The sequence below is a fragment of the Saimiri boliviensis genome, chromosome 11 (genome assembly GCF_048565385.1).
Source record: "Saimiri boliviensis isolate mSaiBol1 chromosome 11, mSaiBol1.pri, whole genome shotgun sequence".
NCBI classification, from domain to species: Eukaryota; Metazoa; Chordata; class Mammalia; order Primates; family Cebidae; genus Saimiri; species Saimiri boliviensis.
This window is the reverse complement of record NC_133459.1, coordinates 8,419,624-8,446,759: the sequence shown is the minus strand read 5'-3', so window position 1 is coordinate 8,446,759 and position 27,136 is coordinate 8,419,624. Positions and strand designations below refer to the sequence as shown.

Here is a 27,136-nt window from a genome sequence, read left to right as displayed (position 1 = left end):
TGGGACTCCTGCTGCCAGGGGAGCAAGGTCACAGCTCAAAGGTATTGGTAAAGAAACCTAATTCTTAAGTTAAGGGCCAAGGCTATGCAAACAGAACATCACATCTGATAAGCCCAATGAACGTTCTGTGTTGACAGTGGGGTAAAGGGTGTGTAGGTGGCAGTAGCAGAGAAGACTGAATGGGGACTGAACTTACTTCAGAACCTGAAAGAGTCCAGGTGTCACGGATGTTGGTCTCACCATTCCAGCTCCACTAATGGTCCCCAGATGAACCTGAGGATAGTAGACTGTTCGGAGGGCTAATCTCGAAGACTGCAACCGTGTCTTAATGACTTCTAGTGGACAAGTGAAAATAGCACCAACTGTACCTCCGCACCTGTAAGAAAGGCAACCAAAGCATATGAGAGAAGCTACACTATCCTCGACACAATGGAACGCGAAGTTTAGCTCTTCTCTCTAAATCGGCAGGATGCAGTGGCTCACGTCTGTAATCCCAGCACTTTGGGAGGCCGAGGCGGGTGGATCACTTAAGATTAGGAGCTCGAGACCAGCCAGGCCAACATGGCGAAACCCTATCTCTACTAAAAATACAAAAATTAGCCGGGCGTGGTGGCTGTAATCCCAGCTACTCGGGAGGCTGAGGCAGGAGAATGGCTTGAACCTGCGACGCAGAGGTTGCAGTGAGCCAAGATCACGCCATTGTACTCCAGCCTGGGCAACAGAGCAAGACTCCCATCTCAAAAAAATAATAAATAAATAAGTTGAAATTCCAGAGCTACAGAGATATCTGCTGTTCCCAAGTTAGCACATCTAGCACACCCTCTGGGGCTTTCCATTCTTGGCATTTTAACCTAACCCATTCCCAGTACCTAGGTATTCATGGAAGACTCTAATCTAAAGTATTTTTGCACACTCAAACAAAATAGTTCATTCAGATGAAGATATTATTTTAAAAATCCATTTTTACCCCAATACAGACCCTTCTTAAAATTTTATTAATTACTTTTGGCCAGGCACTGTGGCTCACACCTGTATTACTAGTACTTTGGGAGGCTACAGCTGGTGGATCACTTGAGCATAGGGGTTCGAGACCAGCCTGGCCAACATGGTAAAACCCAATTAAAAAAAATACACACACACAAAAATTAGCCAGGTGTGGTGGTACACACCCGTAATGCCTGTAATCCCAGCTACAAGGGAGGGTGAAGCAGGAGAACTGCTCAAAGGCGGGAGATGGAGGTTGCTATGTCACTCGCTGCACTCCAGCCTGGGTGACAGAGTAAGACTGTCTCAAAAAAAAAAAAAAATCTCATTGAGCACTTTCAACAATGAAGTCCTTGTGTTGCCATGATTCACAACTAGTCAGTTCATCCTGTGTTTTCATTAGCCACACTGTCTCTCTGGATCAGGGTTCTCCTAAGCCAATTATTTGAGTATTACCCTTATAACATATTCATATCGAAATATTACCTGAATTACTATTTAAATATTTTTCTTCAAGACAACTCACTTATTTATCCTAAAATACCTACTTCCATCATCTCTTAAACAATACTATTCAAGAAATAGCATGTTTGATGGGCTACCTATAATTAACGATGTCAAGGGCCATAGACACATCCTCACCCGTGCCTACCAGTGGACACAGGGCCTCACTCTGGCAAACATCACTCTGATCTGATGAGTGCCTCAAGATCCAGACCTACGGCCTTACTCATTTTTGCATCCCTGGCATCAGGGCTCAATGGGTTCCAAAACAGTATTTACTAAGCAAAGGAATTATTCAGTTGAGATTTCAAGGAGAATGTCTTCCAAGGTTTCTAAATATTTGGAAAAAGTCTTCCTCACTAGACTGGGAGCTCCCTGGAGAAGAGCTATTCATCATTCTTGCAGCTAGAGTGTAGCAGGCACCTGGCAGGAAATAGGTGGGTCAATAATGACAGCGCACCAGCATCTCTGCCTGGGACAGGTAACCACAGGAATGAAGAACTGGCCTGGACATACAGAATGTTTAGGCAGCTTCCTGACTCCACTAGAGGCAAGTGTTGGAAATCTAGACGCAAACCTAGCACCTAACACAGACTCTGAAGGTAATGAATGAAGTAAAATCCCCATGTGGGATTATCTTATTTATTTATTTTGGGGGCATAGTTTCACTCTGTCACCCAGGCTAGAGTGCAGTGGTACGATCTCAGCTCACTGCAACCTCTACCTCCCTCGTTCAAGCGATTCTCCTGCCTCAGCCTTCCGAGTAGCTGGGACTACAGGTCCCAAATGTAATATTTTTGTGCTTTTAATAGAGAAGGGGTTTTACCATGTTGGCCAGGCTGGTCTTGAACTCCTGACCTCAAGTGATCCACCCACCTCGGCCTCCCAAAGCTGCTGGGATTACAGGTGTGAGCCACATGCCTGGACTATTTTTATTTTTATTTTTATTTTATTTATTTTATTTTATTTTATTTTTTTTTTTTTTGAGACGGAGTTTCACTCTTGTTACCCAGGCTGGAGTGCAATGGCGCGATCTCGGCTCACCGCAACCTCCGCCTCCTGGGTTCAGGCAATTCTCCTGCCTCAGCCTCCTGAGTAGCTGGGATTACAGGCACGTGCCACCATGCCCAGCTAATTTTTTTTTGTATTGTTAGTAGAGACGGGGTTTCACCATGTTGACCAGGATGGTCTCGATCTCTCAACCTCGTGATCCACCCGCCTCGGCCTCCCAAAGTGCTGGGATTACAGGCTTGAGCCACCGCGCCCGGCTATTTTTATTTTTAATCAAGTTGTGGGCCTAGCTTAATATTGTTCTGTATAATTTTCTCTAAGCACTAGAGTATATCTAAAGAAAATAGGCTATAATAAGAAATGTTTAAAAAAGATAGAAGTGGCCAGGTGTGGTGGCTCATGCCTATAATCCTAGCACTTTAGGAGGCTGAGGTGGGTGGACCACTTGAGCTCAGGAGTTTGAGACCCGCCTGGGCAACAGGTCAAAACCCTGTCTCTACCAAAAATACACACACACACAAAATGAGCTGGGTGTGGTGATGTATGCCTGTGGTCTCAGCTACTCAGGAGGCTGAGGTGGGAGGATGGCTTAAGCCCAGGAGGCAGAGGTTGCAGTGAGCTGAGATGGCGCCACTGCATTCCAGCCTGGGGGACAAAACCACAACTCGGTTTCAAAAAATAAATAAACAACAAAGATAAAAATTATAGACGTAAAAAACTTTCTAACCCATGTCTATTCATACAAAATGCTTTTACCTATCATAATAACCATGTCTAAAAAGTATAACATTTAAAGACACTGAAAAACCTACCAGCTACACAGTAAGATAAAGAAATATCTGAAATCCATTTGTGTTCAATAATGTTAACTTCAAATCACTGAAAAAAAGAGCTTCTGGGTAAATCCTTTCATCAGAAAGCCAGTACGTTCAAATACCATACAAGTCAACCACCTTTGCTTTGTCCCTAAGTAAACCACACTCATTACTTTGGCCAACTGTCATCCAAGTCTATGCCACTGATCAAAGGATGGTGTGTTTGTCCAGCAAAGCAAATGCCCTAGTAACAGTGAATAAGTGACCTCTTTGATGGTGGCAGGCCTTCTCATCCTGCTGGCCTTTTTTTTTTTTTGGATACAGGGGCTTGCTCTGTCGCCAGGCTGGAGTGCAGTGGCGTGATCTCAGCTCACTGCAATCTCTGCCTCCCAGGTTCAAACCATTCTCCTGCCTCAGCCTCCCAAGTGGCTGGGACTATAGGCATGTACCACCAGGCCCAGCTAATTTTTGTGTTTTTAGTAGAGAAAAGGTGAGCCACCGCGCCCAGCATTTTTTTTTTTTTTTTAAGAGACAGGGTCTTAGGCCGGGTGCAGTGGCTCACGCCTATAATCCCAGCACTTTGGGAGGCTGAGGCGGGTGGATCACGAGGTCAAGAGCTCGAGACCATCCTGGTCAACATGGTGAAACCCCATCTCTACTAAAAATATAAAAAATTAGCTGGGCATGGTGGCGCGTGCCTGTAATCCCAGCTACTCAGGAGGCTGAGGCAGGAGAATTGCCTGAACCCAGGAGGCGGAGGTTGCGGTGAGCCGAGATCGCGCCATTGCACTCCAACCTGGGTAACAAGAGCGAAACTCCGTCTCAAAAAAAAAAAAAAAAAGAGACAGGGTCTTGCTCTGTTACCCAGGCTGGAGTCCCCTCTCTACAAACAAACAAACAAACAAACAAAAATTAGCCAGGCATGGTGGTGTGCACCTGTAGTCACAGCTACTAGGAAGGTCACCTGACCCCAGGGAGGTCAAGACTTCAGTGAGCTGAGATGGCACTACTGCACTCCTGCCTGGGTGAGAACCTGTCTCAAGAACATATAAAGAAATAGGCCGGACACATGGCTCACACCTGTAATCTCAGCACTCTGGGAGGCCAAGGTGGGCAGATTACTTGAGGTCAGGAGTTTGAGACCAGCCTGACCAACAACATGATGAAACCCCATCTCTACTAAAAATACAAAAATTAGCTGGGCATGGTGGCAGGCACCTGTATTCCTAGCTACTCGAGAGGTTGAGGCAGGAGAATCACTTGAACCTGAAGGCAGAGGTTGCAGTGAGCCGAGACCATGCCACTGCACTCCAGCCTGGGTGATAGAGCAACACTCCGTATCAAAAAAAAAAAAAAAAAAAAAAAAAAAAAAAAAGACAGGTTTGTGGTGTACTGGAGGCCTGAGTGAATGCTATTTTATTGTAGATGGCGTTCAACCTACTAGAGCCCAACACTGGGAACTCCCACTGGTCCCACCAGCAGCTCATCCTCTAATCTCTTTTCTGCCTTCCTTGCCTCAAGGTCCTGTGGGCAGAACTAGGTGTCTTCCCTTCCTCTGGTCCCCATGCTCCTTGACATCAAGCCAATGGGACCTCTAGGAGGCAACAAGATTGGTTCAAAGTGGGAGTCACTGAGTGTCCTTCCCAAGCACACCACCCAGCCCCTTCTCATCCTGCTGGCTTGGTCTGATGCACCAGCTTCTAACTTGTAGGCGGCATCTGGCCACAGAGCAAGCTACCAGTCTCCCTGCCTTACAAGCTCTCTCAATCTGTAGCCCAGACCTACTAGGGCCTGGGGATAGAGTTGGGGACAATAATAGGAAAGTCCTCTCTGCCCTCCACACACCCCAGTGTTGACACACACAACAGTTCTTTTCTGCACAGTCTGGTCAATGGCAGCAGAGCAGAATCTTCCACCTAAGTCTTAGACTAGGATCCTCTTGGTTCATCTGAGGGCTCCATAGCCAGTGCTCAGACAGAAGGAAAAGTCATATTCAACCTCTGGTTGCATGCTGACACAGCATTAGCCTCACATAGTTAGAAAATGGAGTAATCTGATTGGCAAGCAGTATTTTAGACCAACCATCTCCAAACTGGGATACATACTCTAAGAGATGTGCACGATGACCTACTGGCATACAGCAAGAAATAGCATTTTATTTATAACCTCCACCATTTAATTTCTATTTTGTTTGTTTGCTTTTGAGATGGAGTGTCACTCTGTCACCCACGCTGGAGTGCAGTGGTGTGATCTCGGCTCACTGCAACCTCTGCCTCCCAGGTTCAAGGGATTCTCCTGTCTTAGCCTCATGAGTCCTGGGATTACAGGTGCGCACCGCCATACCTGGATAATTTTTGTATTTTTAGTAAAGACAGGGTTTCGCCACGTTGGCCAGGCTGGTCTTGAACTCCTGACCTCAGATGATCCGCCCACCTGGGCCTCCCTAAGTGCTGGGATTATAGGTGGGAGCCACCGAACCTGGACCATTTAATTTCTATTTTGTGTATAGGTCTTATAATATGTATAAAATTAACAGGGCAATATAATTATACATGAGATATGCACAAACATTTTAATCATAGGGTTGTATGATTAAAGTTTGAAGGCCATGGCTGGGCATGGTGGCTCCTGCCTGTAATCCCAGCACTTTGGGAGGCCAAGGCAGGCAGACTGCTTGAGCTTAGGAGTTCCAAGACCAGCTTGGGCAACATGGTGAAAACCCATCTCTACAAAAACTACAGAAATTAGCTTGGTGTGGTGCGACACGCCTGTAGTCCCATCTACTCTGTAGTCCTAGCGACTTGGGAAGCTGAGGATCGCTTGAGCCTGGCAGGTGAAGGCTACAGTGAGCAATGATCCCACCCCTGCACTCCAGCCTGGGTGACAAAACAAAACAAAACAAAACAAAACAAACAAAAAACCCCCCCAATTTTTTTTTTTTTTTAATTGGGGCAATTTTGTCCCCACCCCAGTAACATCTGGCAAGGTCTGAAGACATTCTGGGTTATGAAATGGGGGATGGGGTCTACTAGCATCTAGGGAGTAGAGGCCTGGGATGCTGCAAAACACCCCACGAGACAGCCCATCCCTCACAGACAAACCATCATCCAGCCAAAGGTGAGAAACCCTGTTCCAGAACAACAAAATGGGCAATCTATTTGACGGCTGAATAATGGATTGGTGGCACTGCTGGTGGCCTCCCCAGCATCCATTCCCCTCTTCCTGTCTTAACAAGATCCCTATTTTCTTTCTTCTTTGTTTTTTGAGATGGAGTTTCGCTGTAGCTGCCAAAGCTGGTGCAATCTAGGCTCACTGCAACCTCTGCCTCCTGGGTCCAAGAGACTCTCCTACCTCGGCCTCCTGAGTAGCTGGAACTACAGGGACGCACCCACCATGCCCAGCTAATTTTTGTATTTTTTTTTTTTGGTAGAGACGGGGTTTCACCACGTTGGCCAGGATGGTCTCCATCTCTTGACCTCATGATCCACCTGCTTCAGCCTCCCAAAGTGCTGGGATTACAGGTGTGAGCCACCACGCCTAGCCAAGATCCCTCATTTCTTAAGCCACACAGTGGGGACAGGATTGAACCTATGTCTAGTTTTGGCCCTGACTCACTGAAGCCCGTCCACAGCGAAACATCCACTTTGCCTCATTATCTGTTTAGGAAGGGTATATGATTTCAGTCCAAGTACTCAGCATAATTTCCCTGGGAGCAATGACTGGTTTAATTAGAACAAGGTGTACCTGTCCCAGTGGGTCGAGAGTCACACTGAAGACCGGCTCAATAGTGGGAGAAATACAAGCAGCTGCTGCTGGAAGCCATCCTGTGGCTATGCAGGGCCAGCCTTAGAATAAAGCAGGTTACCAGAGGCCAAGCAGACATGGCTGGACTCCTCCCCGGGACACTGACGCACTGCTCAGCTAAGCTCTCACCTGAAGCCTATGCTCCCTCTAGAGTTCAGGTTTTTGTACCCATAATCAAGCCGGTTTGAAGTTGAATTTTCTTTCTTTTTTTTTTGAGACGGAGTTTCGCTCTTGTTACCCAGGCTGGAGTGCAATGGCGCGATCTCGGCTCACCGCAACCTCCGCCTCCTGGGTTCAGGCAATTCTCCTGCCTCAGCCTCCTGAGTAGCTGGGATTACAGGCACGCACCACCATGCCCAGCTAATTTTTTGTATTTTTAGTAGAGACGGGGTTTCACCATGTTGACCAGGATGGTCTCGATCTCTTGAGCTCGTGATCCACCTGCCTCGGCCTCCCAAAGTGCTGGGATTACAGGCTTGAGCCACCGCGCCCGGCTGAAGTTGAATTTTCTATTATTTACAATTGAACGCTTCCTAAATGAACCTAGTCAAAAAAAAAAAAAAAATGTACACCTAAACTTTTCAAGAAAGCAGTTGAAGAGCTGTACTAACATAAATAATCTTCCAAAGACCAGCTGGGACTCATGCTTGTCTTAACAGTTCTGAGGAAACACCCTGAACATTAATTTAATTTTGCTCCTAAGGTAACAGTGTTCTAGTCAGTCACTGATGCCAAAGTGCAGAGAAAGTTCTCTGTGGGATAGTTCATTGACAGCGACATCTGAAGGATTTTAATCCAGTGGCAGGAAAGGCTAGGAACAGTGGTTAACTACATGTCTAAAAGGAGTCACAGATATACTCTTTGAAGTCCATCTGCCTATTTCTAAAAAGAAACTACTAATTAAACTTTTTCTGCACCTTGTCCCTTTTCTTTCTTTCCTTTTTTTTTGAGACAGAGTTCCCCTCTATCACGCAGGCTGGAGGGCATCGGCGCAATCTTGGCTCACTGCAACCTCCGCCTCAAGTGATTCTCCTGACTCAGCCTCCCGAGTAGCTAAGATTATAGGCACGCACCACCATGCCCGGCTAATTTTTAACTATGTATTCCTTTTCTTTTCTTTTTAGACGGAGTCTCTCTCTGCCACCCAGGCCGGAGTGCAATGGTGTGATCTCAGCTCACTAAAACCTCTGCCTCCCGGGTTCAAGTGATTCTCCTGCCCCAGTCTCCCAAGTAGCTGGGATTATAGGCCTGCGCCACCACACCCAACTAATGTTTTTGTATTTTTAGTAGAGATAGAGTTTTACCATGTTGCCAGGCTGGTCTCGAACTCCTGACCTCGAGTGATCTACCTGCCTTGGCCTCCTCTTAAAATGCTGGGATCACAGGTATGGGCCATCACGTCCAGGCTATGTATTCCTTTTCTTAAAAGATAAAAATAGGCCGGGCGCGGTGGCTCAAGCCTGTAATCCCAGCACTTTGGGAGGCCGAGGCGGGTGGATCACGAGGTCAAGAGATTGAGACCATCCTGGTCAACAAGGTGAAACCCCGTCTCTACTAAAAATACAAAAAGTTAGCTGGGCATGGTGGTGCATGCCTGTAATCCCAGCTACTCAGGAGGCTGAGGCAGAAGAATTGCCTGAACCCAGGAGGCGGAGGTTGCGGTGAGCCAAGATTGCGCCATTGCACTCCAGCCTGGGTAACAAGAGCGAAACTCCGTCTCAAAAAAAATAAATAAATAAAATAAAAAATAAAAAAATAAAAATATGCTCCCCTCCCCGATTCCTCTACCTTCTCTTATTTTTCCTTTCCAAAATTGAAGTCTTGTGTTTATTCCATGAAGATATAGTCAACCTTCTAATCCTCTTACACCCATGCCATCCCAGTTTAATTCTTCCCCTCATGGATTAGGCACCTAGCCTCCAGTTGATAGCAGAGTAAAACTACAACATTACTAATATAATCTATATACTGGGATTTTAAAAAAAGTGTCTTTATGTGATCAGAGTCATATAAAATTTTAAATTATGCACACAGATTTGTGCTTTTAACTCTGAGTTTCAACTACCAAGAAAAAATTGTAAAAACAACTCGTCTTCAACAAGAGCTTCTGTTCCCTATGCATATATGCATATCGGGCACTCAAACCGAGGCCTGTGTGCTCTTTCTGATAATAATCACCACCCCACTGATGATCAGCCACCTTCCAGGCTCACAGCTTATCCACATTCTGCCAACAAATGATACTGCCAGACACCCTGCAATCCTAGTAATCTTTGTAACTTTGGTAACTGCCATTTTACCTGCTATCTCTATTGTGCTATTTGAAAAACATTAGGTGCTTTTCTGCATACACTGTACATTTTTTGGAAAGTTTTACTTAAAACCTGGCATTGGCTAGGCGCAGTGGCTCATGCCTCTACTTTTGGCCCTGACTCACTGAAGCCTGCCCACAGTGCAACATCAACTTTGCCTCGTTATCTGTTTAGGAAGGGTACATGATTTCGGAGGACAAGGTGGGTGGATCACCTGAGGTCAGGAGTTTGAGACCAGCCTGGACAACATGGTAAAACCCAGATTCTACTAAAAACACGAAAACTAGCTGGGCATGGTGGCATGTGTCTGTAATTCCAGCTACTCAGGAGGCTGAGACATGAGAATTGCTTTAACCCGTGAGGTGGAGGTTGCAATGAGCTGAGACGGCACCACTGCACTCCAGCCTGAGTGACAGAGAGAGATGCTGCTTCAAAAAGAAAAAAAAAAAGTAACCATTAGCTAACAAAGACTAAATTTATGGAGACAAGTACCTGAGTACACCTGGCAACAGCTGCCCATAATAGGTGGGAAAATACTGAATTTTGAAAATATCTGGGGCTTATTATTAAGATCTTTTTTTAAAATTTCTTTTGAGATGGAGCCTCGCTCTGTCTCCCAGGCTGAAGTCCAGTGGTGTAATCTAGGCTCACTTCAACCTCTGCCTCCCGAATTCAAGTGATTCTCTTACCTCAGCCTCCCAAGTAGCTGAGATTACAGGCATGTGCCACTGCACCTGGCCTAGTTTAAGATCTTGAAGAGATATCATATTCCCATTAAAATACATGTTAAAGGTTATGATGACAAAACAAAAAAGCATGCCATAAAAATAAAACCCAAAGCATCTAATCCAGGATCAACCTCGAAATCTAAGGACAGCTTAGCCCAGCTATTTCAGGAACCGGGTAGATCTAAATGGTTAACACTGTGCTGTGTTAACCACCTGCCCAGCAGATGAAGGACATACTAACACTCATGGGCAACCAGAACCCCCAGGCCATTTGACGGGAAAAATTTAAGGAATTTTCCTCTGGCAAATCAAGCCCTCACATAAGAAGGGCCACCTCAGAGCACTTCTGTGTTTTTCTTGACGAGATGGTTTAACCAACAGAAAAGGAATGACGGCCGGGCACGGTGGCTGACGCCTATACTCCTAGCACTTTGGGAGGCGAAGGCAGGTGAATCACCAGAGACCAGGAGTTCAAGACCAGCCTGACTAACATGGTGAAGCCCCATCTCTACTAAAAGTAAAAAAATTAGCCGGGCAAGGTGGCACATGTCTCTAATTCTAGCTATTCAGAGGCTGACACAGGAGAATTGCTTCAACCTGGGAGGTGAAGGCTGCAGTGGGCCGAGATCCCACCACTGCACTCCAGCCTGGGTGACAGAGGGAGACTTCCTCTCAAAAAAATAAATGAATAAAGTAATGACAGGTTTTGCTATGTAGTAACAAAAAAAAAATGTGCTTGAGTCCTTTTTTTTAAAAAAAAAAAAAAAAATCGCCCAGATTTGGGGGTAAGAGGGAAGAAAGCAGCAAACAGCAGAAACCCTAAAGGTACAAAACATCAAATGAATAAGGTTCATGCAGAAGCAACTCACACTCAGACGTTTTATGAATGTGCTGTGTAGGTACCAAAAGCCTTAAAAACCTGACTCGGCCAGGTGTGAGTGGTAGTTCACATCTGTAATCCCAGAACTTTGGGAGACTGAGGCAGGTGGATCACCAGAGGCCAGGAGATTGAGACCATCCTGGTGAACAGGATGAAACCCCACCTCTACTTAGAATACAAAAATTAGCCAAGTGTGGGGGCGGACACCTGTAGTACCAGCTACTTGGGAGGCTGAGGCAGGAGAATCATTTGAACCTGGGAGATGGAGGTTGCAGTGAGCCGAGATTGTGCCACTGCACTCCAGCCTGGGTGACAGAGCAAAACTCCATCTCAAAAAAATAATAATAAAGTGAAAACCCTTTGACTCAGCAATTATACTTCTACTGGTTTATCCAAAGGAAACAAATAAATAAAGCACATAATGTAGACATCAGGATGTCTGGCTATTCATAATGGCAAAAAAATTAGCAATGATAGGAGATTAGAAAGAAATTGCATAATCAACCACCTGTAATCCCAGCACTTTGGGAGGCTGAGGTGGGCAAATCATCTGAGGTCAGAAGTTCAAGACCAGCCTGGCCAAAATGGGGAAACCTCGTCTCTACCAAAAATACAAAAATTAGCCTGGTGTGGCAGCATGTGCCTGTAGTACCAGCTACTCAAGAGGCTGAGACAAGAGAGTCACTTGAACCCAGAAGGCAGCGGTTGCTGTGAGATCTCACCATTGGCAACAAGAGCAAAAACTGTCTAAAAAAGAAAAGAAATTACATAATGAGAGTAAGTAAGGTAAGAGCCTGGCATGGTGGCTCACACCTGTAATCCTAGCACTTTGAGAGGCCGAGGCTGGTGGATCATGAGGTCAGGAGTTCAAGACCAGCCTGGCCAATATGGTAAAACCTCGTCTCTTTTCTTTTATTTTGAGAGGGGGTTTCTCCATGTTAGCCAGGCTGGTCTCAAACTCCTATCTCAGATGATCCGCCCATCTCGGCCTACCAAAGTGCTGGGATTACAGGCGTGAGCCACCGTGCCCGGACTGAAACCCCATCTCTACTAAAAGATACAAAAATTAGCTGGGTGTGATGGCACACCTGTAGTCTCAGCTACTCAGGAGGCCGAGGCAGGAGAATCACTTGAACCCGGGAGGCAGAGGTTGCAGTGAGCCAAGAGATTGTACCACTCCAGCCTGGGACAGAGCGAGACTCCATCTCAAAAAAAAGAAAAGTATAAGTTAGGTAGCCCTGTGACTCTAACCGTGTCAGTGAAACCAGGTCTGCCTTCCTTCTTCACTGCCGTCTCCCCCAAACCGAGGCATTGCATGGTAGGTCAACATGATCAACTAACAGTATACACTGCCATTAACACTCAATATATTACTAAGCAGAAAGCAATTTAAAGAACATGAGCCTATTTTTAAAATGGATATAAAATTATACATCTGGTCCACATCTGCATGCATGGAGCCTCTCCTAAACTGCCTTTTTTTAGGTGTGGGTTGGTGGGAGGTTCCTCTTCCCATTCTTATGTTAAAGGGAAACACACTATTAATGTAACTAATTACAGTAACAATATAGGAGTACTGTCCCTTTGTAAAGAATCCAAAAAAATTTAGGCATAAGAAAAAAGAAAAAAACAAAAACAAAAATTTAGGCAGGGAGCCGTGGTTCCACCTGTAGTCCCAGCACTTTGGAATTTTTGGTGTAGTTTTTATTTTCCAGGATCTAAAATTAATTTTCGGCTGGGCGCAGTGGCTCAAGCCTGTAATCCCAGCACTTTGGGAGGCCGAGGCGGGTGGATCACGAGGTCGAGAGATCGAGACCATCCCGGTCAACATAGTGAAACCCCGTCTCTACTAAAAATACAAAAAATTAGCTGGGCATGGTGGCACGTGCCTGTAATCCCAGCTACTCGGGAGGCTGAGGCAGGAGAATTGCCTGAACCCAGGAGGCGGAGGTTGCGGTGAGCCGAGATCGCGCCATTGCACTCCAGCCTGGGTAACAAGAGCGAAACTCTGTCTCAAAAAAAAAAAAAAAAAAAAAAATTAATTTTCAACTCTCCATAAGTCTGTTATACTTGATTAAAATACTTATTCAGAGGCCAGGCGCAGTGGCTCATGCTGGTAATCCCAGCACTTTGGGAGGCCAAGGTGGGCGGATCATCTTAGATAGGAGTTTGAGACCAGCCTGGCTAACATGGTGAAACCCCGTCTCTACTAAAAAAAAAAAATACAAAAATTAGCTGGGCGTGGTGGCACACGCCTGTAATACCAGCTACTCAGGAGGCTGAGGCAGAAGAATGGCTTGAACCCGGGAGGCGGAGGTTGCAGTAAGCCAAGATCGCACTACTGCATTCCAGCCTGGGCGTCAGATTGAGGGTCTGTCTCAAAAAAAAAAAACCACAAAAAAACAAACTTGTTCAATATCATTTATTAGTGGCAGCATTAAACTTGGTTGATATTACAGTTTCCTGTCTCAGCAGCATGAAAAAAAAAGAAAGAAATAAAATAAAGATATTACAGTTTCCAAAGACTATTCGTTGAAAAAGAGAAAAGCGACAGTTTTAAAGTGGAGGCTCTGACTTCTTTTCAAAGGGAGTGCATTTCATTTTTGGAAAGATGCCAGCTTAACAGCAGTGGCAGCTAGTTACCTGGAGCAAAGCAGCACATATTCCACAGGACTAGGTGGGACCTCTGGGTGGACTCATTTTAGCCATATACGTAATTCAGCCATTCCACACTCAGCTCATTTCATGTTCTTCTCTAACAGAAAGTGAAGTATTTTGGGCTAGTGAGAGTGGATCAAAATCTAATCAGTTACTCTGAAAACATCCTTTTGGAAGCTGTCTTTTCTTTCTGGAATCTCAAACTGCTGCTCTACAGGAACAGAAACTTGTTAAATACAGTGGCTTCAGGCGCCACTCTAATAAACTACCTACATCTTAATTAAGCAGGAGAGCTCTGCTGGCCACTGCAGATTTCCTCCATCACAAGGTACAAGGCTGGTGCCCTAGCAGGAGAACCTGGCAGCCAAAGGGCACAGTGAAGGGGACAGAGGGAGATTCAACAAGACAGAGCCATCTATTTCACGGTCAGCTTCCACAGAGGCTGCTCCAGCATGCAACTCACCCGTTTCCGAACAGAAAGAAAAATTTTCAAAGACCATCTCACTAAAAACAGTCAGTAAAAGTCACTGAGCATAAATTCATGTTTTAAAAAAATTATCCTTCTTGGCTTAAAAAACGTGTGAGACAAAAAAAAAAAAAAAAAAAAAAGGCCAACTTGTTTAAAATTCTCGAGAAAGACAAATTTATATAAAGAGTGGCTTAATTTAAGAATGCTTCCCCCTTGTGTTACTCTCAAAGGAAGTCTCTGCTGGGCGTGGTGGCTTACGCCTGTAATCCCAACACTTTGGGAAGCCAAGGAGGGTGGATCACTTGAAGTCAGGATACCAGCCTGGCCAACATGGCAAAACCCGTCTTCTAGACAACAGCCTGGCCAACGTGGTGAAACCTCGTTTCTACCAAAAATACAAAAAAAGAAATTAGCCAGGTGTGGTGGCAGGCGCCTGTAATTCCAGTTACTCAGGAGGCTGAGACAGGAGAATCACTTGAACCCAGGAGGCAGAGGTTGCAGTGAGCCTAGAGATCACACCACTGCACTCCAGCCTGGGTGACAAAGAAAGACTCTCTCTCTCAAAAAAGAAAAAAAAAAAAAGTATCAATGGAGACATGAAGGGAAGGGTTGCAAAGGAATGATCTGAAAAGAATGAATGAGAAACTCTTCCTATCTATGAAGACCTACCAAAGTTTTTGGTTAAGAGAAAGTAACCGGTGACTGCCCACAATACAAGTACAAAAAAGCTCAGGGACGCTTTCATCAGTCATCATCTAAGTTTCTCAACCATTGTTTGTTGTAAGGAATATATTCAGGTAGGAATCCAAGCTGCAACTAACACTACTCAGGTCAAGATAATCATCCAGGATCAACTATTTTATGCAAAATATACCACACTCAAAAATTGCTGTGCCAGGCCCATGAGGGCCTCAAATTACGACTCCAAACATCTGGAAGACTCCAAAAGGACCCCAAGCCACCGGCTGTGATAAAGGAAAAAATAAAATTACCAATACTCAGAAACAGATTACCTTCTATTCTCGGTGGGTGTTGGCGGGGGAGGTGGCGAGGGCCACGGAGGTGAAAATCATCTCCCTTTCTAGCCTCAGAACTCAACCTCCTAAAAACGCATTGTCTCCACTGGAAAAAAAATTAAGGTGCCTGACTATCGACCTAAGGCAGCTTTCTTTTCTTTTCTTTTTTTTCTTCTTCTTTTTGTAGAGAGAGGGTTTCACCATGTTGACCAGGATGGTCTCGATCTCTTGATCTGGTGATCCACCCGCCTCGGCTTCCCAAAGTGCTGGGATTATAGGCATGAGCCACCGCGCCCAGCCTAAGGCAGCTTTCAAAACAAGGAACACCTAACGATTCTTCGGTCTCCGGCGTTGGAATCATCCACCAGTCGGCGAGAAGTGCCTTAACACATCTTCCAGACCTCATATTCGTCCGGGTCCCCGGCTTGGCCACGGCACGTGTGGCCGCCAGCATCGCCGTCCCCAGCACCCTCCAGGCCTTGCTGGTGTCCAACGCCCGCAGCCCTTTCTGCCCGTCCGGACGACCTCCCGCGCTGCCCTGAGGAACCCCGGGCACACGCCAGCATCGGGGATCCTGCCCTGGGCTCCGAGGAGCTGCGCTTCGGGAAAGGCCCCGGGAGAAGGTGGGGGGTGCCGCGCCACCGCGTCCAGGCAGGACCGCAGCCGAGCCACACTCGCCAGCCTCTGATTGTTCAGAATGGGAAAAGGCTGGGGACGCCGCGGGGAGGAGGATGGGCGGGGGGGGGGGGGGTGGCGCGACTGCACGGGGCACAGCCGCCCTCGGGGCTGCGGTCAGGATGGGGTTGAGGAAGGCCCGACCGCCCCCCCGGCCCTGCCCACCGGCCCCCGACGCCGGGACTTCCTCCTCCCCGGCGCCGGCGCCGCAGCCCGGGGAGGGCCGGTAACCGCGGCGAGAGGCCGGGGCCGCGCCCGGCGCAGAGGCCGAGGGGACTGCGGGCGGCGGGGCACGCGGCTGGGCCCGGGGACTCACCCGCCGGCGAAGAGGTGAAGCAGCGTGTTCTCCTTCTGCCGGCCGTCCGTCGCCATGGCCGCGCCGGCTCCGCGGCCCGCCGCCGCCCGGTGCCCACAGCGCGTGGCTGCTCGAGGGATGCGCGAGGTCGCCGAGTCGGGTCTCCTAGCTGCCCTCAGGGGGCCGCCAGCGCCGCCTCCATGCACGCGCTGGCCCCAACGCCCAGCTCCGCCCGGCCAGCGACCTCCGCGGCGTGGCCGCCGGCGCCTCACCGGCCTCTGCGGCTCGAGCCAGGCGGGGAGCGAGAGCCAGGCGCGCGGCCGTCACGTGGCGGGGGCCGTGCCGTGATGTCACGCGGTGCTTGAGTCGGGGGGCGGGGCGTAACGGGGGTGTGGGCCCAAATCCCAAGCGCCCATTGGCTACGGGGCGGATGTGGGCGGGAAGATCGCACTGTTCTGGGGCGGAGCCAGGACTTAGCGGATGGCTGCGGAGAGGGGTGGCATAGGCCGGAGCGTGGAGGCAGTGGAAACTGGCTGTGACTGCCTGGTCCTCCCTCCTCAGAGAAGCCTCGCAAGGCCTTAGGCGTTGCCTTATTTTAAAAGTTTACTTTGTGATATTTACGTGTGCAAAAAGGTGTTCAGATTACGTGTTACATCTCACATCTCTGTACTTACCACCCAGTTTAGGGGAACCCCCCAAAATCTAAACAGTCTCAAATAATTAGTGAGGCCCTGCAAGGTGGCTGCCGAGGCGGGCGGTGGGGCGGGTGGATTGCCTTAGGCCAGGAATTAGAGACTAGCCTGGGGCCAAGATAGAGAAACCATGTCTCTACTAAAAACACAAAAGTTACATGGCCTCAGCGGCCTACCCCTGTAATCCCAGCTACTTGGGTGGCTGAGGCTGGGGAATGGCTTCAGCTCAGAAGGCAGAAGCTGCAGTGAGCCAAGAGTGTGTCACTGCACTCCAGCCTGGGCGACAGAGCAAGACTCTGTCTCAAATAATTAATAATCATTATCATTACGTGTATTTTTGATGTCCCTTTAAGTAGTATTATATGCTGCGTATATTTCACAGCATGCTTTTTGCTTCTTTTCTGATCATCTCCAGCCCAGACCTAGATATCCAAATTGCTTCTCTAAGGCTATGTCTCCCGGCCACTGTCAAACTCAGCCTGACCTCTAATCTCCAGGTCTCCCCAAGATGGAGCCTTCTGCAGGGCAGTCTGGCCGCCTCTGCAGGGCAGTCTGTCGCAGGACTATTGAACCAGGCTCCTGCGGTTCGTTTGTTGATTTCTGTAAGTTGTCCTTCCCACACAGGAATGTAAGCTTCAGGAGAGCAGGGACCTTGCTTCTTTTGTTCATCGTTGTTCCTGACATGGTAGCTGCCACCTAGTAAAGCCCAAGGAACTAATGAATAAAGGTCCCAAATTGAACTTATCCTTCTTCCCCTCCCCCAAGCCTGCTCTCCTTCTCCTGTTTCCTGTCCTGGCAGTGACGTCACCAACTGCACAGGCGCCAGTGCCAGAAACCTTCCTGTTACCTTGGACTCTACCTCCCTGTCTCTCTCTCAGCAGCCCATCATTCACCTGTAGAACTTACTAACCCTTTCTCTTCTGTCTCTCAGAGCTGCTGAAAGCTGTACCTTGACCAGAACAAGCAGTTAGATGTCCTGTGTGTAAACATAGAGAGCTTAAGTAGGAGGGAATTGTGTGGAAACATGGGAGCTAGCAAGCCAATCTGTATTTGATTGCTGGGACTCTTTAAATAAAAACAGCTCTTAGGAGCAGTCCTCCAAAATGCAAATACAGTGATTACTTTATTAAAGCCATTGCTCCTAGGCCTAGGAGAAGGGAAAGCCATACTAGGGAATGAGATATCTGATATCTGACAAAAAGAAGGAAAGAGACTTGGCCTTAGCGGCTCACGCCTGTCACCCCAGCACTTTGGGAGGCTGAGAAGAGCGGATTGCTTGAGTCCAGGAGCTCAAGAGCAGCCTGGACAACGTGGCAAAACCCCATCTCTACAATAGAAAAAAAAAAGTAGCTGGACACAGTGGCTCACACCTGTAATCCAGCACTTTGGGAGGCTGAGGCCAGCAGATCACCTGAGGTCAGGAGTTCAAAACCAGCCTGGCCAACATGGTGAAATCCCATCTCTACTACAAATAGAAAAATTAGCTGGGCATGGTGGTATGCACCTGTAGTCCCAAATACTTGGGAGGCTGAGGCAGGAGAATCACTTGAATTCAGGAGGCAGAGGTTGCAGTGAGCCAAGATTGTGCCACTGCTCTCCAGCCTGGGTGACAGAGTGAGACCCTGTCTCAAGAAAAAAAAAAAAAAAAAAAAGTGAAAATAAATAATTTTTTATTTTTCATATATTTTTTGGTATGGAGTCTCGCTTTGTTCCCTAGGCTGCAGTGCAGCGGTGTGATCTCGGCTCACCGCAACCTCCACCTCCTGGGCTCAAGCAATTCTGTCTCAGCCTCCCAGGTAGTTGGGATTACAGGCGCCCACCCCCGCACCTGGCTAATCTTTTATATTTTGAGTAGAGAAGTTGGTGGGTGGGGGGGGGGGGTTCACCATGTTGCCTGGGCTGGTCTCGAACTGCTGACCTCAAGTGATCTCCCTGCCTAGGCTTCCTAAAGTGCTAGGATTACAGGTGCGGGCCACTGCACTGGGCCTCTGGGCAGGATTTGAAGCCCTAGGAGGTACCATCCTTGGAGCATAGCCCTCTGTCTTGGCTCCTTGCTCACAGAGGTGTTTGAGCCTGGGACCCAAGCTCTTATCTCCAAGGTAGCACCTGGCCTCCTGCCTTCTTTTCCCAAGCGTTGTCCGTCCGGTGCTGTGTGCCGGAAACGATAGATATCCCCACCTCCTTGTCAGTAGCAGGGTTGTCTTTCTATTAGAATGTTCCTGGCTGGGTGCGGTGGCTCGTGCCTGTAATCCTAGCACTTTGGGAGGCTGAGGTGGGTGGATCACCTGAGGTCAGGAGTTCAAGACCAGCCTGGCCATCATGGTGAAACCCCATCTTAAAAAAAAGAAATTAAAAAAAAAAAAAAAAAAAAAAGAGTGTTCCTAAGGCGTTTCCTGTTTTGTTGTTTTCCTTGCCTTTTTGTTGATAAGCAGGATAGATTTGCCCAAGGTCACCCAGCTACATAGCGGCTGATGCAATGATCTGTCATGTCCTGAGCTTTTGAACCTGCTGGGTTTTGCAGTTGTTGTTCTTTTAAGAGGAGACCTCACTCTGTCACCTATGGTGGAGTGCAGAGGTGTGATCTTGGCTTACTGCAACCTCCGCCTCCCTGGTTCAATTGATTCTCCTGCCTCAGATTCCCGAATAGCTGGGATTACAGATGTATGCCACCATGTTTGGCTAATTTTTGTTTGTTTGTTTGTTTGTTTGTTTTGAGATGAGCTCTCACTCTGTCACCCAGGCTGGAGTACGGTGGCACGATCTCGGCTCACTGCAATCTCTGCCTCCTGTGTTCAAGTGATTCACCTGCCTCAGCCTCCCTGGTAGCTGGGATTACAGGCACATGCCACAACGCCCAGTCAATTTTTGTATTTTTAATAGAGACATGGTTTCGCCATGTTGTCCAGGCTGGTCTTGGACTCCTGACCTCAGGTAATTTGCCCACCTCTGCCTCCCAAAGTACTGGGATTATAGGCATGAGCCACCATGCCCGGCCTGAACCTGCTCTTTTTCCTGCCTAGGATGACCCCCTTCCTCTGCTGGCCAGACTTTAGAGCTTCTCTGATACCAGCTCAGGCAGTGGCCATGGCCATGTGCTGGGTATACAACAGAGATTTCAACAGATAAAACCTTTCATGAAACATTGGCAATCAAATCCAGCAATACAGAAAAAGGATAATACATCAGAACAAAATGAGAGATACCCAGGAATTAGAGGTTGGTTTAACATTCAAAAATCAATCCATATAATTCAGCGTATTAAGAGAATAACAGGGACGCATGTTCTCAGGACCTCCTGGGGCTATGTCAATGACAAAAGAAAAAAAAAAGAAAGAAAAAGAAAACAGCAGAAGAGAAAGAGAGAGAGCAAAATGGCAAAAAATCAGATGACCATGTCAATTGACGCAGAAAACCATTTGACAAAACTGAACACTTATTCATGAAAAAAAGCTCTCAGCTAACTAGGAACAGGAGGGAATTCCACTATCTGATATAAAGCAACTATGCCAAACCTACAGCTAACATCACACACAACGTTAAATAACTGACCATCTGCTCCGTAAGATTGGCAATAAGCAAAGACATTTGCTCTTACCACTTACTCAATGTTGTACTAGAGGCCCTAGTCCGTGCAGTAAGGCAAGAAAAAGAAAAACAAATATGAAAAGATCAGAAAGAAGTGAAACTGTCCAGAGGCACAGATGATGTAACTGTTTACTAGAAAATTCTAAGGAGTCTATAACAACTACTAGAACTAGTTAGCGAATTTAGCAAGATCACAAGAAATAAGGTCAATACACACAAAAAGGTTTTGGCTAGCTGCAAACAACTTTAATGTAATTTTTTTTTTGTTTTTTGTCACCCAGGCTGGAGTGCAGTGGCGCGATATTGGCTCACTGCAACCTCCGCCTCCTGAGTTCAAGTGATTCTCCCACCTCAGCCTCCCGAGTAGCTGGGACTACAGGCTCCCGGCACCATGCCTGGTTAATTTTTGTATTTTTAGTAGAGACAGGGTTTCGCCATACGAGCCAGGCTGGTCTTGAATTCCTGACCTCAAGTGATCTGCCTGCCTTGGTCTCCCACAATGTTGAGATTACAGACATGAGGTACTGCACCCAGCCCCCATCTCTATTTTAATATTTAAAACTTTTTTAAAAATTATTTTTGGGGGCTGGGTGTGGTGGCTCATGCCTGTAATCCCAGCACTTCGGGAGGCTGAGGCAGGCAGATCACCTGAGGTCAGGAGTTCAAGACCAGCCTGACCAACATGGAGAAATCCTTTCTCTACTAAAAATACAAAATTAACTGGGTGTGGTGACACATGCCTGTGATCCCATCTACTCTGGAGGCTGAGGCAGGAGAATCACTTGAACCCGGGAGGTGGAGGTTGCAATGAGCCGAGATCGCCCTCCAGATTGGGCAACAAGAGCGAAACTCTGTCTTAAAAAATACATATTTTTACATTCCTTCTTAGCCTTTGGCTAAGATCAAATGTAAAATTATTTTTATTTATTTACTTTTTTATATATTAGAAATTTTAAAACTTTTATTTATTTATTTTTTTGAGACGGAGTTTCACTCTTGTTACCCAGGCTGGAGTGCAATGGCGCGATCTCGGCTCACCGCAACCTCCGCCTCTTGGGTTCAGGCAATTCTCCTGCCTCAGCCTCCTGGGTAGCCGGGATTACAGGCACGTGCCACCATGCCCAGCTAATTTTTTGTATTTTTAGTAGAGATGGGGTTTCACCACGTTGACCAGGATGGTCTCGATCTCTCAACCTCGTGATCCACCCGCCTCGGCCTCCCAAAGTGCTGGGATTACAAGCTTGAGCCACCGCGCCCGGCCAAAACTTTTATTTAGTTTAAAATTTTTTAGCCCTGGCATGGTGGCTCATGCCTGTCATCCAAGCACTTTGGAGGCCAAAGTGGGTGGATCACCTGAGGTCAGGAGTTCAAGACCAGCCTGATCAACATGGTGAAACTGTCTTTTTAAAAAATAAAAAATTAATTAAAAAAATTTTTTTTAAATGAAAATATGGAACGCTTCATGAATTTGCATGTCATCTTTGAGCAGGGGCCATGCTAATCTTCTCTGTATCGTTCCGATTTTAGTATATGTGCTGCCAAAGTGAGCACATGTAAAGTTATTTTTACAGCCAGGTGTGATGGCACAAACCTGTGGTCCTGGTTATGGAGGAGGCTGAGATGGGAGGATGGCTTAAGCCCTGAGGCTGAGCGTGGAGGCTCACGTCTGTAATTCTAACACTTTGGAAGGCTGAGGATTGCTTAAGCCCAGAATTTTGAGGCCAGCCTGGCAACGTAGATGAATCCTCACTCTTCATAAAGTTTAAAAAATAAGCCGGGTGTGGTAGCGTGTGCTTGTAATCCCAGCTACTCTGGAGGCTGAGGTGGGAGAATCTCTTGAGCCTGGGAGGTCGACGCTGTTGTAAACCATGATTGCACCACAGCACTCCAGCCTGGGTGACAGAAGCAGACCCTGTCTCAAAAAAATAAAAAATAAATAAAAACAAAGAAAGAAACCAGACATAAAAAGTATATGATTTCATTTATATGAATTCTTTTTTTTTTTTTTTTTTTTTTTAGAAACGTGGTCTTGCTATGTTGCCCAGGCTGGAGTGCAGTGGCTATTCACAAGCGCAATCCCACTACTTATCAGCACGGGAGTTTTGACCTGCTCCATTTTTGACCTGGGCCGGTTCACCCCTCCTTAGGCAACCTGGTGGTCCTCCGCTCCTGGGAGGTCAACATATTGATGCCAAACTTAGTGCAGACACCTGCTAGGCATAGTGCACTACACCCCAGAACTCCTGGGCTCAAGCGATCCTCCCACCTCAGCCTCCCGAGTAGCTGGAACTACAAACACACGCCACCGTGCCCAGCTATATGAAGTTCTTTAAAAGGTAAAACAGCCGGGCGCGGTGGCTCACGCCTGTAATCCCAGCACTTTGGGAGGCCGAGGCGGGTGGATCACGAGGTCGAGAGATCGAGACCATCGTGGTCAACACGGTGAAACCCCGTCTCTACTAAAAATACAAAAAACTAGCTGGGCGTGGTGGCGCATGCCTGTAATCCCAGCTACTTGTGAGGCTGAGGCAGGAGAATTGCCTGAGCCCAGGAGGCGGAGGTTGCGGTGAGCCGAGATGGCGCCATTGCACTCCAGCCTGGGTAACAAGAGCGAAACTCCGTCTCAAAAAAAAAACTAATCTTTAGTGACTGAGAACAGAAGAGTGGATGCCTGGAGCTGGGGATGGGAGCGGACTGATTGCAAAGAGGCTGAAGAAGACAAAAACGTTTCATATCTTCATACCCCGATCAGGCATATACATACAATGAGAATCGAGACCAAGTTTTGCTTTTGTTGAACAGGTTGGAGTGATGCAATGGCGCCATCTCGGCTCACCGCAACCTCTGCCTCCCAAGTTCAAACGATTTTCCTGCCTCAGCCTCACAAGTAGCTGGGATTACAGGTATCCAGATAATTTTTTGGTATTTTTAGTAGAGATGGGGTTTCATCATGTTGGACAGGCTAGTCTCGAACTCCTAACCTCAGGTGATCCATCCATCTTGGTTTCCCAAAATGCTGGGATTACAGGTGTGAGCCCCTATGCCTGGCCCACACAATGAGAATTAAACTCGTTAAAAGTTACAGTTAAAATGGGTGCATTTTATTGTATGTTAACTAAAATGTATTTTAGAAAAGTTGACCATAAAGTAGGACAGGTAAGTTGGCTCATGCCTGTAATCCCAGCACTTTGGGAGGCTGAGGCGGGTAGATCACTTGAGGCCAGGAGTTTGAGACCAGCCTGGCCAACACGGCAAAACCCCGTCTCTACTAAAACTGCAAAAATTGCCTGGGTGTGGTGGTGACAGGCGCCTGTAATCCCAGCTACTTGGGAGGCTGAGGCAGGAGAACTGCTTGAACCTGGGAGGTGGATATTGCAGTGAGCTGAGATCACACCACTGCACTCCATCCAAGGGCAGTAGAGCAAGACTTTTGTCTCAAAAAAAAGAAAGAAAGAAAGAGAGAGAGAGAGAGAAATAGAGAAACAGAAAAACAGAGAAACAGAAAGAAGAAAGAGAAAGAAAGAGAGAAAGAATGAAAGAAAGAAATTGACTTACAAAGTGAAAAAGCAAGGTGGATTACAGACATAAATATATGTACGTATGTATGTATGTATGTATGACATGCCAGGTGTGGGGGGGGACATGCACAGACAGTTATACTCAGAGACAGATTCATTTAGGTGTCTCTGGGTCTCTGACTTGGTGGGGTGGGAGAGGAGAAGCTTGTGTGGGCTTTTTGTAACCATTCCAGATTTTGAAGGGCCTGAGGCTTCCTGCTGACCCACTGTGGATTTTTGCTGCTCTCCCCTCTGACTGCTTGTTGGCAAACCACTAATTGGTTCTTTAATCCTTGTTTTTCTGCAAAAGCTGTGGGCTACTGGAAAAACATCTGTCCACTCCCAAAAGTCTGGGGTTTCGTTTTTTTGCAGGGGGATTGTAAGGAGCATTTCAGTTTAGCAGAGAGCCAAAGGCTGGGGCTGGACCTCCCAGGAGGAAGGTGAGGGGGAGCTGGGAGGCCTGTTTCTGCCCAGAGGCAGCAGGGGCAGGTAGTACAATCTGGGGGCAAAGCACAAATGCCCAGCAGGTCGCTGGTCCTCTTCTCATTTCTCCTGAACTGATTAAGCCAGAGCCGGGCTTCCACCTACGGGCCTAATGAGACCGCGCAAGTCAAGCCTCATTAATGAAAGGCCTGTTGTTCCGGCTCCGACCAGGAAAAGCCACTGCCTGAGAGTCCCTCTCTGTGCCCACAAGGCTGGAACCTGTTCTTCCTATTTTCTGTGAGCTCTTTGTCCCTGCCCACAAATGTTCACGATCATTTCTTAGAAGGAGGCAGCTTTGGTGCAATATCTCAAGTCTAAGAGGCCCAGACTTGCGTTTCTGGCCCAGACTTCCCGTGCTCAAGCAACCTCCCACCTCAAGACCCCTGAGTAGCTGGGACCACAGGTGCATACTACCACAGCCAGCTAATTTTTGTATCATTTCTGGTAGAGATGGGTTTCTGCCATGTTGGCCAGGCTGGTCTTGAACTCCAGGGTTCAAGCAATCTTCCTGCCTTGGCCTTCCAAAGTGCCGGGATTTCAGGCATGAGCCACTGTATCCGGCCAGGACCCTTTTAAGTTAGACCTGTTATTGTATCCCCATGTAATGTGGCATGGAAAGTTTAAGTTTTTTAAAAAAATGTTTCGATTTTTATGTTTTTGAGAGAGAGTTTTGCTCTTTCATCCAGGCTGGAGTGCAGTGGCGCTATCTTGGCTCACTGCAACCTCCGCCTCCTTGGTTCAAGCAATTCTCGTGCCTCAGCCTCCCAAGTAGCTGGGATTACAGGTGCACGCCACCTCGCCTGGCTAATTTTTGTAATGTTATTAGAGTTGGGGTTTCACCATGTTGGCCAGGCTGGTCTTGAACTCCTGACCTCAGGTGATCCACTTGCCTCAGCCTCCCAGAGTCCTGGGATTACAGGCCACTGCGCCCGGTCTCTGATGTGTTTTGAATCATGCCTGGAATTCGGCAGCTGCTCAGTATGAATCGATGACATGACACTGTCATGGGAATGGCCGGCTGAGCAGGTGCCGCCAGGAGAGACAAGGCCCTTTTTCCTCCCTCCTCCCTCCCTCCCACTCTTCCCTTTGTCTCTGTTTCTGAGAGGCTAAGTAGAGCATAGGGTTCTGTTGCCAAACTGCCAACTTCTATAATAGCTTCCTGCCTCATTTTCCTCCCTTGCACAGTGAGGCTAGTTACGGTACATAGTTTAGAGTGAAGATTAATAATAATTATTCTAACACTTATGTGTCAGGCACATAAGTCCTCTTAGGACACTGTGTTTGTTGTTGTTGTTTTGAGACAGAGTCTTCCTCTGTTGCCCAGGCTGGAGTGCAGTGGTGTGATCACCGCTCACTGCAGCCTTGACCTCCTGGGTTCAAGGAAACTCCCACCTCAAGACCCCTGAGTAGCTGGGACCCACAGGCACATAGCACCACAGCCGGCTAATTTTTGTAACTCTTTTGGTAGAGATGGGCTTTTGCCATGTTGAGCAGTCTCGAACTCCAGGGCTCAAGCAATCCTCCTGCCTCAGCCTCCCAAAGTGCTGGGATTTCAGGCATGAGCCACTGCACCCAGCCAGGACACTTTTAAGTTAGACCTGTGATTGTATCCCCACGTAATGTGGCATGGAAAGCTTAAACAGCAGGCCTGGCAGGGCCTAGATTTGAATAGAGGAAATGCCTTGGCAGAAGGCAGAGGGCAGGGGCATGTGATTAACCATCCAGCTACTTGGTGTCAGGCAGCTCAGTATGAATCAATGACATGACACTGTCATGGGAATGGCTGGCTGAGCAGGTGCCGCCAGGAGAGACAACGCCCTTTTTCCTCCCTCCTCCCTCCCTCCCACTCTTCCCTTTGTCTCTATTTCCGAGAGGCTAAGTAGAGCATAGGGTTATATGGGCTCTATAAAGGGCTTAGAGACCCGCTACAGCCAGCGCTGAATACACAGTGGTTGTACCGGGATTCTAACAGGTATCTACTTGCATCCATTGAAAAGCTGTACGGTGGGCTGGAGATAAAGAGGCTAAGAACATACATAATCCTTAAAAAGGGGGCTGGGCCCAGTGGTTTATGCCTGTAATCCCAGCACTTTGGGAGGCGGAGGTGGGTGGATTGCCTGAGCTCAGGAATTTGAGACCAGCCTGGCCAATGTGGTGAAATCCCATCTCTACAAAAAATACAAAAATTAGCCAGGCATGGTGGCAGGCGCCTGTAGTCCCGGCTACATGGGAGGCTGGGGTGGGAGGATTCTAAATAAATAAATAAATAAATAAATAAATAAAAAATAATAAAATAAATAAAAACAACCTGACACTGTGTCAGTTTGCCTCTAAATGAAGTGGGACCAGGTCAGGCTCTGCTGCCAAGGGATTTAACCTTCAGCCTGTGGGGCTTTTGGATTTCAGAACTGTGGGCGAAGGACTGTGGATGCATTTCATCCACCTGACAACCCTGTGAGGGCGTATTCTGCAGGCTGGCCAGGCTGAGTGCTTTGCCCAAGGTCACAGAGCCCTTGCCGGCCACATTGCAGGAGCACGTTCCTTGAGCACCGACCACCTGCCGGCACTTCCTGTACCTGAACTCATTTATGCCCTTAACAAGTCACGTCCTCATTTTTTTTTTTTTTTTAAAGATGGAGTCTCACTCTAACTCCCAATCTAAAGTGCA

The 27,136-nt window shown here is 47.5% G+C and overlaps 1 protein-coding gene and 1 non-coding gene across 3 annotated transcripts in view; both read right to left on the bottom strand.

The window, feature by feature from the left end:
• Positions 1 to 16,474, bottom strand: part of SLC25A33 (solute carrier family 25 member 33) — a 46,714-nt gene extending 30,240 nt beyond the window's left edge. Inside the window, exons 1-2 of one of the 2 annotated variants that reach the window (XM_039474010.2) lie at positions 16,173 to 16,474; positions 197 to 376 (exon numbers count right to left, since the gene is read on the bottom strand). In XM_039474010.2, coding sequence (XP_039329944.1) covers positions 197 to 376; positions 16,173 to 16,228 — 236 coding nt within the window. In that variant the 5' untranslated portion in view covers positions 16,229 to 16,474. Of the gene's footprint in view, positions 1 to 196; positions 377 to 15,178; positions 15,831 to 16,172 lie in introns of those variants that run through there. The other variant, XM_074380024.1, reaches the window with a different exon arrangement.
• Positions 16,475 to 21,872: 5,398 nt separating this feature from the next.
• On the bottom strand, positions 21,873 to 21,979 carry LOC120366127 (U6 spliceosomal RNA). The gene has a single exon (XR_005580877.1). It is a non-coding gene; the product is annotated as a U6 spliceosomal RNA (small nuclear RNA).
• Between the last annotated feature and the right edge of the window lie 5,157 nt (positions 21,980 to 27,136).